Genomic DNA, 14,217 nt, shown 5'->3' with positions numbered 1-14,217 from the left:
TGTTGGACTTTTTGCGACCCCATGGACTGTAGCCCACCAGACTCCTCTGTCCATGGGATTCTCCAGGCAAGAATACTGGAGTGGGTTGCCATTTCCTTCTCCAGGGGATCTTCCAGACCCAGAGATTGAACCCCCCTCTCCTTCATTGGCAGGTGGATTCTTTACCACTGAGCCAGCCAGGAAGCCCTGTTGTTGAGGGGGGCAGGGTTTTTTCAGCCAGGACCTTAACAGGTTATTTTCATCTGGCTATATCTTATAAACTATTTTTATTTTTACTACTTCTGCAAAAGATTCTATTTTCTAAAAAGGTATATTAGGAGACTGAAGAACAATCTTCACATACCAAGTATTAAAAGCTGAGAGTAGGAATTTTATTCTTTTTAGGAACTATTTAAAGGGAGGACTTTGGATTATTTCCTAAAGGCAGGGACAAATAACTAGCCATGATTCTGGCTGTTTATGACCCTTCAATGCCCACATTTATAGGAAGAGGTAGTACACTTCTCCCTGCTGGATGGATATTTGTCCTAAAAACCATATATTCTTTGGATTTCAAAGCATGGACTTGATGATTCTTTTTAGTATGATGTAATTATCCTCTGAAGCAGAATATTAGATTAGAAATCTGAAGATGAATCTTATAGCTATTAATTAAAACCATTAATCTCAATAGGCAGTATTGAAAGTCAACCCTGAATAATATTATAAGAAATTAGCATTATTGTTTTCATGTGTCCTTTGTTTGTTTGCTTTTCTAGTGCTAGTTATGCTAATTTATTGTAGCAAAGCTTCTGTTTGCTTCATGACAATGTCCTGGGGGGGGAAATGCTGATATCAATCAAAGTAATAATGAAAACTGATTCAAGTATACTAAATAAGAAATCAAGAATGTAAATCAAAGATAAAAAAGCTTCTTTTGATAATCACATTTTGTTTATATGCTGTATACTTTTTTAAAAGTTTAAGTATAAAGCATTTCTCCCCTTGAAGGTATGCAGCATTGTCCGTGAGGGCTACTTGTCTCTACTGGAACTCTACTCTTTTTAAGTAGGAATTTCCTCCAAGTTTCTGGTCAACAGCTGAATCTAAGAGACGTTAAGCTAGTGAAGGAGCGCAAGCCAGGCCGAGTGGCTAGATTTCAACAGGGGGATCCTTATCCAGGCTGTGACAGAGGGCAGGTTGGAAGGCAGAGGGCCTGCCGGGGTCATGATATCCCCCTTCCCCACACCCCTTCGGATAGTGAATATTTGAATAATAATTTAAAGAATAGATAATTTTGAAAATAATTATTCCAGTAGGTATTCAGTGACATTTTATTAGAAAAGTAATTTCAATATCTTGGCATCTCCTGTAGCTATAAAAATGGAAATATTTGCATTCATGTATATTACTTTCACCTACTCTAGATGAATTTCTGCAAAGCACAAAAGAATTAAAATTTTGTAATTATTGAGTTAATATCATTTAAAATGCATGCTATTTTCCCACATTGGTCATATTGGCTGAAAAGGACACAATTTTTTTTTTTCATTTTGTGATGTACAAAAGCAAATTTATAACATTCTGAGTCATTTCTTCAACTTTCTCTTCTACAATTTTTTGTCAGTTCTTAGCTGCATTCTTTTCACCTTTTAACATCCCTGAAGTTGCTGCACATATAGATGTGTGACCATATTAGTTGAAAACTTCTACTAAGATCAAGAAATTGCCATGTCAAAGTCCTTTTGACTTAATGAATTACAGTTATGTAAGTAAGGGCAGCAAGTAAGGGAAATGTGTAGCTTTTAAAAAGCAGTAAAATTTCTGAAACATGTTAGACTCAGTTTTTTCATGTCTCAGCTGGTAGAATATTCCCATGATAGTTTAAGGATTATAGAAATCAACTCAGTAAAAGATACCATGCTTATAATCGCCTTAAAACTTACAAATTACATTAATAAGTATTACTTAATCTCATCATCTTCACAGCTCTGGAAGGAAAAAGGAGCATTGTGTATTATCCACCTGTCCAGTGAGAAATGGAATCTCATGCAGTCAATTCTTTGATAACTACTCTTGCTAGGAAGAGTTGAAGCCAGAAATTCTTCAGTGTCAGTTCAGAAAGGAAATGTGTCAGTTATGGACTTTGAGGACTGGAAATTGTCCTCTGTGACCATTGTAATGAAGAATTAGTGATTTCAGAGGGTAGAATCCTTGTTACTACAGCGTCTCCACTACACAGTGGTCAACACTGACCCAGGGGTGACTGGGTCAGTAGCTCAAGTATGTGCCAGTCTGCATAACTCCAAGTTTCCATCAGGACAGTGACCTGCTGGACCGGCGGAGACACTGCTTCACTGTGCAGTCCGAGTCTGGGGAGGACCTGTACTTCTCAGTGGAGCTCGACTCTGACCTTGCCCAGTGGGAACGAGCCTTCCAAACAGCAACCTTCCTGGAGGTGGAGCGGATACAGGTGAGGGTCTGTGAAAGCTGAGGACCTGTGACCCCCAGGATGCATGACCCCTCCCTAGAGTTCTGATATAAATTCAAGTGAACATGAAAATCCAGTTCTGTGAGGCTCAAATGTTCAGTCATTGGCCATTGTTTAAATGAGGTGCATCACGACTCTGAGAGCATTTTAATTTTTCTATAATTTGATCTTTCTAGCCTATTTCCTACCACCCACCAAAAACACATTTCTAAATTTAATTAGAATCTTGCTGTTGTTGTTCAGTCAGTGAGTTGTGTCCGACTCTTTGCAACCCTATGGACTGCAGCACGCCAGGCTTCCCTGTCCATCACCATCTCCCGGAGCTTGCTCAAACTCACGTCGCTGAGTTGGTGATGCCATCCGTCCATCTCATCCTCTGTCATCCCCTTCTCCTCCTGCCTGCAATCTTTCCCAGCATCAGGATCTTTTCTAATGAGTTGGCTCTTCACATTAGGTGCCCAAAGTATTGGAGCTTCAGGTTCAGCGTCAGTCCTTCCAATGAACACTCAGGACTGATCTCCTTTAGGATAGACTGGATCTCCTTGCAGTCCAAGGGACTCTGAAGCATCTTCTCCAACACCTCAGTTTAAAAGCATCAATTCTTTGGCACTCAGCCTTCTTTATGGCCAAACTCTGACATCCATACATGACATCTAAAACAGAAATGTTCTTACTTTAATTAATTGTTTACAAAGCCATTTCCTGGTCTCCAATCACAACCACTTAATTTCCAGCCGGAATGAGTTTATTCACTCACAAGTCTCTTTCTTGCTGGAAAGCCTTGTATTCATCACTACCCTCCAAAACCACACAGATGAATTTGAAGTCTTCTCAGAGGTCACACCAGGGAGGACAATTTTCCTGACTCCCAGTCTGCCCTGCCATGTGCCCACCACTGTTCCTCCTCATCGGTCCTATTCAAGCTTGCCCCCAACCCCCTCCAGAATGCAGTATCTCTTTTGTCTTTTTCCTTAGGTCTGTCCACACTCTGCATGAGTTGGAGTGATCTGTATTTGTTTTTCTCACACTGAGTTGTAGGTTTCTGGGAGTATTTTATTTCTCTACTGACTGAAGTCAGTGCGTTTTGTACTCACAAGTAATCAGCAGGTGTTTATTAAACTTTATTTCTTATATGTGAAATGTCTGATGGCAACAACACATCGTTATTATCTGGATAGTTGCCTGTAACAGTGGACCTGGATGCATACTTTTCCAATTACATTGAACTGATTTGTGACATGTATTAATTTTTTTCTGACTACAAATTTTTGTATTCAATCCATCAGGTCACAACAATGTGACATGACAATCGGGGAAGAGACAAGGAGAAGACTCATTTATCATTTTTTCATTGCTCAATTAACATTTTCTAATATTTTGCTGATATGCATGTATCTAAAAATGTTAAAGTAACTAAGACATGTTGTTTCAATAATCTACTTGGATAGAACCTCAATTTAGTAAATAGATTTTTCATATCAAAAGTGGAAAGATGAGAAATATCTTAAATATTATTTTATTAATATTGTAAGTGTCAACCCCTAAGACTATTTTAAAGCATTTTATGAAGCTGTATAGGAGTTGACTTTTTTTAACTTATTTTGATAGTTTTAGGTTTTCCTTATTATCATTTCGCTGGAATATTACACTTCACTTGGAAACAAATACACAGCAATTTCTACTTGCTGGTTTCAATTTAAGATTTTCAAGTCTCTAATGTTTAGAAATGAGATAGAGATAAAATTGTGTTGTTTCATTCTATTTTACTCTTTTTTAAAACTCTGGACCTCATAGTCTATAAGCTGACGTCCTGAGCAATGCATTTTTTTGACTGGCACCTTACATATTCACAATAGGAATTTAAGATGCATATATAAGTGAAAGTAAAATAGTTAATGTCTTTTTAGCTTTTTGTTGTTTTGCGCATTTTATAACTTCCCCTTGTGTGCTCCACCAGAAATAACCAATGACTGGTCACTGTGCATCTGTTATTTTCAAAATTCAAGCATGTAAAAATATGTACATGAAGAAGTTTATGTGTTTTACTCATATTTCCTAGTATTTCCACTTCAACTAAAGTTGATAATTAAATGAAATAAGAGGAGACAAGTCTCATTGTGAAACAGGTGTTTTGTTGTTGTTCAGTCGCTCAGTCGTGTCTGATCCTTTGTGATCCCCCGGACTGCAGCACACCAGGCTACCCTGGCCTTCACGTCTCCTGGAGCTTATTCAAACTCATGTCCAGTGAGTTGATGAATTACTAAGAATTAATAAATTATTTTTATTTTGAAATCAGTTTTCATTAAGACGACTGCATTTTAACACTTTCTACCTTCTAATCTATTCCTTTATCTATTTAAATATTTTCTGATCACTAATGTACTTAGTATTAATGCAAATATCTATATATTTATTTAATAGATAATTAACTGTTGGAGATATTTCTAAACATCCTAATTGTCGTTTAAATTAGCATCTTAAAATTTAACCATACTTCCCAGGGTGACAGTAGAAAATGTAATGAACATCAAAAATTAACATTTTATATTAATCAAAATATGACAATTTATATGAATTATAACTTACATTTCCCTAGTATTCAAAGTACCACAATTAAGCCTAGTTAATTTACTGTTATTTTTAGTACCTTTATTTGTACAATTTTTGAAACATTTCCCCAGAGTAAGTGAATAAGATGGAAAGGCATGGATAATTATTGTTTACTTTACACTAATTCAATCTAAAATAATACAGCCTTTTTAAAATAAGGCTTTCAGTGAAGTGTATAACATTCAAAAATTGATTTCTCTTATTTATTTATTTATTTAGTTATTTATTTCAGACTTTCATTGTGTTTTTTATCCACTACAGACATTTAGCTGTCATCCAAAAGGGCATATGAAAAATAATTTTATTTTTGATGTATCTTCAAATGTTATGTAATAATATATAAAATTCTGCAAATTAATATATAATCATTATATATCATAATTATATTACATATAATAATCATACATAATATATAACAAACATATAGTCCCTGGAGAAGGGGATGGCAACCCACTGTTGTATTCTTGCCTGGAAAATACCATGGACAGAGGACCCTACAGTCCATGGGGTCACGAAGAGTCCAAAATGACTGAGCAACTCACACTTTCACTTTTTTCACTTTCATATAATATATAATTTACATGATTATATATTTACAATATATAAATATATATACTGCAGATGGTGATTGCAGCCATGAAATTAAAAGATGTTTACTTTTTGGAAGAAAAGTTATGACCAACCTAGATAGCATATTCAAAAGCAGAGACATTACTTTGCCAACAAAGGCCTGTCTAGTCAAGGCTATGGTTTTTCCAGTAGTCATGCATGGATGTGAGAGTTGGACTTTGAAGAAGGCTGAGCGCCGAAGAATTGATGCTTTTGAACTGTGGTGTTGGAAAAGACTCTTGAGAGTCCCTTGGACTGCAAGGAGATCCAACCAGTCCATTCTGAAGGAGATCAGCCCTGGGATTTCTTTGGAAGGAATGATGCTAAAGCTGAAACTCCAGTACTTTGGCCACCTCATGCGAAGAATTGACTCATTGGAAAAGACTCTGATGCTGGGAGGGATTGGGGGCAGGAGGAGAAGGGGACGACCAAGGATGAGATGGCTGGATGGCATCACTGACTTGATGGACGTGAGTTTGAGTGAACTCTGGGAGTTGGTGATGGGCAGGGAGGCCTGGTGTGCTGCAATTCATGAGGTCGCAAAGAGTCAGACACGACTGAGCGACTGAACTGATATATATATATAGAGAGAGAGAGATATATAATTAAGTGCAAATTTAACTTTTCTAAGAATGATAATTTTTTGCACTTTTCTAGCTGTAATTCAATTTTATTATGAAATAAACAGAAATTAAACAATAAATCAAATATTTCCATATTCAAACATACAAGTATGTTCATTACATGTTTATTAAGACTATAATCATAGAATAAAACTTTTAGGGGTTTCAACTTATATCATCTGTTTTAATATAATTATTATTGAAGTAATGTAATTTAATTCACAATTGTGTTCTTAACAAGATAACTGTTAATGCTCTCTATTGAAGGTGTTTTCACTTGGCATGTATTTTTTAAATAATGTCATTTGAAAACAGAAAACAATCATGTATAGTTTAGAGGAAATCAGGCAACCTTGGATGCTCCTTATATTTGATAGTAGTTTTAATAAAGTGACAATGGTTGGATGCAAGTATGGAAGGTGCTCATGTACTAAATAAAATTACACCCCAAAATCAACTCCTGCTGTGCTTTGAGTCATTTCTGACTCTTTCTAACCCCATAGACTGTAGCCCACCAGGCTCCTTTGTCCATGGGATTCTTCAGGAAAGAATACTGGAGTGAGTTGTCATTTCCTCCTCCAGGGGATCTTCCCCATCCAGAAATTCAACCTCCAACCCATGTCTTCTCTGTCTCCAGCATTGCAAATGGATTCTTTACCACTGAGCCACCCAGGAAGCCCTCAAGTCAACTTACAAGACCCATTAAATTTACTTTTTAATCTACTTTTTTGAAAAACTGAGCTTCAAAAGAATAATTTGACATGGTCATAACTTTCCTATGTAAACTGGGCTTAAGCACATCAATATACCTGTCTGGTGGAGGCAACTTGATACATTTGGCCGTTGTTATAGTTGGACAGCAGAGAAGGCGATGGCACCCCACTCCAGTACTCTTGCCTGGAAAATCCCATGGACGGAGGAGCCTGGAAGGCTGCAGTCCATGGGGTCGCTGAGGGTTGGACACAACTGAGCGACTTCACTTTCACGTTTCACTTTCATGCATTGGAGAAGGAAATGGCAACCCACTCCAGTGTTCTTGCCTGGAGAATCCCAGGGACGGGGGAGCCTGGTGGGCTGCCATCTATGGGGTCGCACAGAGTCGGACACGACTGAAGTGACTTAGCAGCAGTAGCATAGTTGGACAGAGGAGTCTGGCGTGCTGCAGTCCATGGGGTCACAAAAGAGTTGGACACAACTTAGTAACTCAGCAAAACAATGGTCAGAATGAGGCTCACTTAATGTATCGATACTTTCATATCCAGTATTATAAACACAAATAGGATATAAGGTTGGTAAAGGTCTCTCTCTTTCGTCCTCTCTCTTTCCCCTTTGTTTGTTAATTACAAGTATTTTTCATGATTTGAATATCCCACTCCAGTTTGCAATTAAGTGCAAGTAAAACCAGCCTATAACATAAACATGCATCATTTCATATAATCCCCAGTTTGATTTCTTATCTGTTATTCTTTGTATCTCAGCATCTGTATTTAACTAGTCTTCCCAAAATATTTTTGTAACTAAAATTATAATTTAGTCTGATCTCAGTGTGAACAATCGTTAATTATTGATTTAGAAGAATCAATAAGTTTACACAAATAATAGGCAAGGGTAAATGTCTTTAGGACGTAACTTGTACCAATCGATGAACACACAGAGATTCTTAAGGTCGTAGTGTTCTTGACCTGGTTAGTAAATATGTTTGTGTGCCTGAGAGCTCTCTCTAATAATATTGATAAAATGACAATAACTTTCAAATAACTCACTTTTAGTTTAATAAAAATGCAGTAATACTTAGCTACAGAATATAATGATTTAATACCATCTTGCCTACACCCAAAAACATATGTATAGTTTTATTGCCAAGAGAGTGAAGGGCATCAAAGTGGCACAAGGTCAAGACAAGGTCACCTGGAGTAGGATGGGAAACGGAACCCCGCATCCCCCAGGCAGATCCAAAACCGTTCAGCTCGTGCTCTGTTAACATCAGGATGTCAGTCAGACTGGCTTTCTTCTACAGCTGTTGCTGAAGTAAAGTCTGCTGTTGTGTTATTAATCATATAAGGAACTTGTCACAGGCAGTATGACGGTCTGGTGAATGTGGGCGCTTCACCCTGATGTTGGGTCAGTCCCGTGAAAGTAACAGTTCTCTGTTCTGTCCAGTGCAAGACATATGCATGTGTGCTGGAGGGTCACCTGATGGGGCTCACGATTGACTTCAGCACTGGCTTCATCTGCTTCGACGCTGCGACCAAGGTAGGGTACCCCGTCAGCTCGAACATGAGGCAGGCGTCATATGCTGAGAGCAACTGAAACTGCTTCCAGCTACTGTCAGCAGGCTGCCTGGTGATCAGGTGTCAAACTTTATTAATAGGAGATAAATTATGCCTGGATCTGCTTAGAGAAAAATTGAAGTTTGGATTTTAATAAAACAAATGTTTAGCCACAAAACATTACAACTATATAAAGTGTTTATACTGGAGTGGGTAGCCATTCCCTTCTCCAAGGGGATCTTCCCAAGGGACTGAACCTGAGTCTCCTGCATTGCAGGCAGATTCTTTACTGTCTGAGCCATCAGGGAAGCCCCATATACACATATATATCCATGTATTATACATGGATGGGCTTCCCTTGGAGGCTCAGATGGTAAAGAATCCACCTGCAATATGGGAGACCTGAGTTCAATCCCTGGGTTGGGACGATTCCCCTGGAGAAGGGCATGGAAACCCACTCCGGTATCCTTGCCTGGAGATTCCCTATGGACAGAGGAGCCTGGCAGGCTACAGACCATAGGGTCGCAAAGAGTCAGGCACGACTGAGTGACTAAGCACAACACATACAAATATTCTCTTTTACTAAACGTATGACCTCACAGTGAAGGGAAATTTTCTTCTTTCAGAACAATTTTTTTAAACAAAGTATTCTTTTACTATTTTTCTGAGTCCACATTTCCAATATCAAAAATGGGGAAACTTTTTTTTTTTTTTAGTTTTATAGGTAGTGTGGGCTTCTCTGGTGGCTCAGATGGTAAAGAATCCACCTGCAATGCAGGAGACCTGGGTTCGATTCCTGGGTTGGGAAGATCCCTTGGAGGAGGGCATGGCAACCCACTCCAGTATTCTTGCCTGGAGAAATAGCATAGACAGAGGAGCCTGGTGGCTACAGTCTGTGGGAAGGCAAGGAGTTGGATGACTGAGTGACTAGGCACACAGCACAGGTAGTATGTTAGAATTATAGGATGGAGGCTCACCGGTTCTCAGCAAAGGGAGTTCAAGGCAGCCTGGAAGCATTAAATCAGTTCAATTCAGCACAGAAAGACCACTCATCCCAAGGTAACTTGTTATATGTTGCTAATTTCATGAACGCCTTTACATTTGAGTCAATTTCTAGGATAAAGATTTCTTTGAATTGCAAAGAATGCAATTTTTGATGTGATTTTTAAATCATACTTAGGGGAAAAAATGAAAATGATTGACTTGTAGTAATAAAGTTCATAGCTAAGCTTAGAAATCAAATTAGTCAAATTGAAGAATAGCACTGCCTCAAAAATAAAATGTCTTAGGGCTCCTGTGTTAATTTAGCGGATATTTAATAAAGTGCTTAGTCTCTGTCAGTGGAGCAGCCTTCAGACAACCTGGAGGAGAATAAAGCAGTGGTGGCTTATTACATTGTCAGCTATATTGACTTAGATGTAGCCATCTCAGTAAACTCATTTCCTGTTCTCCCCAGAGCTGTTGCTCTCCATTAAGCTGGCAAAGTTGTATGCATATGCCACAAAGAAATCACTGGCAAAGGGCTGATTTCTACAGAGAATTGCTGATATGAGTCATAAATGTGGCTGAATTTCATCACGTTGCCAGAAAAAAAGCAACAACCAACAATAAACAACATAAAAACAAACCCCCAAGGATCCAAGAAATTTATACCAGCAAAACCAAAATTTTCTGCCAGTCTTTATTATGCAGATGGCATGTGAAGTTACTCAGTATAAGATTAGTAAGTTATGAATAAGAGCACACCACATCCGGCAGCAGGTAGAAACATGAGCAAGAGCCTGTTTTTCCATGTGTATCGTGATTATTCTAAAATTTACATAGATACGATTATAGTAAGTACTCTGTAATCAGTGCCCCTTGTCATGATGTGGGGATTTGCGGAACTCAGAGAAGCTATGAGCCATGACATGCATGGCCACACAAGATCATAGTGAAGAGTTCCATGACTTTAAGCTATTGCAAAACAACCCACAAGGCCTACAGTTTAGAAAGACTTTTTCTGTTTGTTTGTTTTTTCTCCTTTTCTTTTAAGAGTCCAAATAAATTGTCAAAGTGATCATCTGTTTAAACCTCTGTAAAGGTTCCATTTATTTGATGGAAATACTGATACATACAGACATTATAGGAAAATAAATTAAAATGTTTGATCAGGAAGTTTCATCAAATCTTGGCCCCTGGCCCGATGCTGGTGAGTTTCTGTTCTGTTGACTCTAGCTCAGATACACAGCTGGCTTCCTCAGGATGCATCCTGAGCCCTTGAGCACCGTGGGTCCACCCTACTGCTTGTTGTCCATCTCGTTCTGACTCCCCTGCATTCCTCTCTCCATTATCAAAAGGAACCTAAATTGCGTCCTGTGCCCGGGGCCTCTTCCTCAACAACTCCCCCTAAAAAAAAAAAAAAAAAAAAACCTGGAGGGTGCACCCTGACCAGTGCAGGCAGTCCTTCTCATTCGGATTCCTGCAGCATCGGCCAGGCCTGCCTTCTCCTTGGGTTTATTACACACTCTTTTTATGCATCGACTCTGTGCTTTGACAGTTGAGAAACACAAGGTACAGAGAAAAGGATACCTTCCCTCCTCTCAAGACACCTGCAGTCTCATGAACAGGTCTGGAACAGTTTCATGAATAGGACAGGTCTGGAACTGGGGGCCTTCAGTGGTCTGGGAGAGTTCCCTGCCTCTTTGTCCCCTCTCTCACCACTGCCAGATGAATGATGTTTCTAAGATGCTTCCTTGTAGTCACTCACTCGGGTGTCCTTTTTTAATCTTGACAAAGATATGGGTCTGACTGTTAGCTTGTGCTTCAAGAGGAAGTTCTGTGGAGTAATCAGTTGAAAATCACCTTGTTGCTACTATGGAAGAAAAACGAAGAAATGGATGATAGGTGTTTTTGCTGATTCCCTGGCATGGCTTTTATTTCATGGTTATGTAAAATGAGATATTCAAATTAATTTATTCACATATATATTTAAATGATTATTTCATGGAAATTAATGTTGCTTTGGGGAATTAAAGGATATACTGATTACTAAATTATAGCCTTTGATAAGCATATTTTAGTTTACTTTTTAATGCTGGGATATATAGGACTAACTTAGTATGGTTACTTTTACCAGTTAAAAGAGCAATCTCTCCATTTGAATACAGAGATGAGCTGCACTGACTCACCTATTTTTTCTTTTCTTGTTAGGCGGTACTTTGGAGGTATAAGTTTTCTCAGCTGAAAGGTTCCTCCGATGACGGCAAGAGCAAAATCAAATTTTTGTTTCAGAATCCAGATACTAAACAGATTGAAGCAAAGGTAAACCCAAATTCATCACACAAACCACCTCCAACTGCATTCATGCCATTAAGAAACAGAGGGGAGAAAATTTAGGAGACCCATTAGTGCAAAAACACATGTTTTTTGTTTACCTTGGAGTAGCTCTCATGACCAAAAAAATAGATTCACTTTAAGATTTTAATGACAGATTTTCACTGAAATGGGTACTTGAGAATAAATTACATACAACGTTTCATTTCTTAGTTTTAATTTTTGTGAACTGTATTTCTGTCACACTAAAATAATATTCTGGGAACTGAAACATTTTCTTGGTGGTTTCACATTCTAAATAATAATTTGTAAAAGATATTCTATCACTATTTATTCCCTCTTTGGATATGAATGAGTGTATGTCTGTGCTCACTGAGTCGTGTCCTCTTTGTGATCTCATGGACTGCAGCTGGCCAGGCTGTCTGTGGGATTCTCCAGGCAAGAACACTGGAGTAGGTTTCCATTCCTTCCTCCAGGGGAGCTTCCCAACCCAGGGATCAAACCCACTCCTCTGACATCTCCTGCACTGACAGGGGGTTCTTTGCTACTAACGCCACCTGGGAAACCTTTGGATATAAATACCAATTCCTAAAAAATATTTTTAAAATCAATTCATGTTTTTGTATGTTATTCTGTTAAACAAAATGAATAAATGAATGATTTTTTGCTTTGCTCCAAGTAGACTTTCAGTATTCTGAAATATATCAGAAAGATTCACTACTTTTATGTTTATGATTATGTATTTGTAGATATTCAAAATCTGAAGGACTTCCTTTGCCCTACCGTGAAATTCACACCAACAGTCATTGGGTTAGAATGAGTTATAAATATATTATTTCAGTGGGGAAGAGAGAATAAATAATGAATACCAAAGTGAAAAATGAATTCTATGGAAATGAAAACTCAGATATAAATTTTCAACTCTGACTTAAAATGACCATAATTCAGTTACATCCCAGTACCTATTAAGTCCAGGGGAGGTTTGGCTGACATTCAGAGCCTCCAAAGGACAGACCCTTCCTGACTCCCATCCGGGCTCTGCAGCCCTGCTCTGTGCAGACCAGGGGCTCTCGCTCTCCTTTTAACAAGACAGCTTCCTTCTCACGGCTGCTCCTGCTTTTGTCTGGACTCTTCTCTCAGTCTGCTTGGTTCTCACCCTATCAGAGTGCCCACCCCTGCCCTGAGCTTGTCCCTTGACTCCTCTCAGCACCTGCTCCTCGGTGCTGTGAGGAGGCTGTGGAGCGACTCCTCTCTGCCGGCTTCTGTCCAGCTGTTTTTCACATCTGTCTCCGGTCAGTGTGGACGGAGGCCTGGGTACCATCACCCTCTCCCTCCTGACTCCCGTGTCCTCACCCCGCCTCGCCTGGTTCCTAAATGCAGACCTGCCTGTGGGCACCCCAACTCCGTGCCCCCAGCTGCCATGGGTGGATCATTGCTCTGTGTCATCACGCACACTGCTCTTCCAATTGCGTCTTGGTGTCACTATAAGAATGAATCTCTACTCTCCAAAAGGATGTATCTTAAGTTTTGGCGGATTTCCCACTTTGACACTCAGGAATCTTAACATGGTGAGCGGTGTCAGTGTTGTCAGTTCCGTGTTCTTTGGGCAAACGTGGAGTGTCAACCACTAGTTAATATGTTTGATTTGATAAACTCCTTCTCATCTGATATTTTTAATGTGCTAACAAATCCTTAGTCTGCAACATGGAGCAAAAAAGATAAATGCCATGAAATGACTAGTAACTATTGTATTTAGACTTCGTTAATGTAGCTCATATACTTGCTGCTTCCTTAACTATTCTATTTATTAGTTGTCTGCCAGCTTTGGAAAGGAGAAGGCGATGGCACCCCACTCCAGTACTCTTGCCTGGAGAATCCCATGGGCGGAGGAGCCTGGTGGGCTGCAATCCATGGGGTCACTGAGAGTCGGACACGACTGAACGACTTCACGTCCGCTTTTCACTTTCATGCATTGGAGAAGGGAATGGCAACCCACTCCAGTGTTCTTGCCGGGAGAATCCCAGGGATGGGGGAGCCTGGTGGGCTGCCGTCTATGGGGTCACACAGAGTCGGACACGACTGAAGCGACTTAGTAGCAGCAGCAGCAGCAGCTTCAAAATGCTACTTTTTATGGTTAGCATGTTTTACATAATACTTCATTAATTCATTTAGTAAGAAATCGTTTCAGAAGCTACTTATTGAATGTTTTCCCTTGAACTTAGTAGTGTTAGTGGCTAAGTCATGTCCGACTCTTTGTGACCCCATAGACTATAACCTACAAGACTCCTCTGTCCGTAGGATTCCCCAGGCAAGAACACTG

At 39.2% G+C, this 14,217-nt stretch overlaps 1 protein-coding gene across 1 annotated transcript in view; it reads left to right on the top strand.

Moving 5' to 3' along the window:
- SNTG1 (syntrophin gamma 1) overlaps nucleotides 1-14,217 on the top strand; it is a 252,627-nt gene that overhangs the window by 222,422 nt on the left and 15,988 nt on the right. Inside the window, exons 15-17 of the mRNA XM_018058524.1 lie at nucleotides 2,300-2,452; nucleotides 8,473-8,565; nucleotides 11,775-11,885. Of these exons, the coding sequence (XP_017914013.1) occupies nucleotides 2,300-2,452; nucleotides 8,473-8,565; nucleotides 11,775-11,885 (357 nt within the window). The remainder of the gene's footprint in view (nucleotides 1-2,299; nucleotides 2,453-8,472; nucleotides 8,566-11,774; nucleotides 11,886-14,217) is intronic.

This window comes from Capra hircus, chromosome 14 (assembly GCF_001704415.2).
Source record: "Capra hircus breed San Clemente chromosome 14, ASM170441v1, whole genome shotgun sequence".
Lineage (NCBI taxonomy): Eukaryota > Metazoa > Chordata > Mammalia > Artiodactyla > Bovidae > Capra > Capra hircus.
Note: the sequence above shows the minus strand (reverse complement) of the source record. Positions and strands in the feature narration are given on the sequence as shown.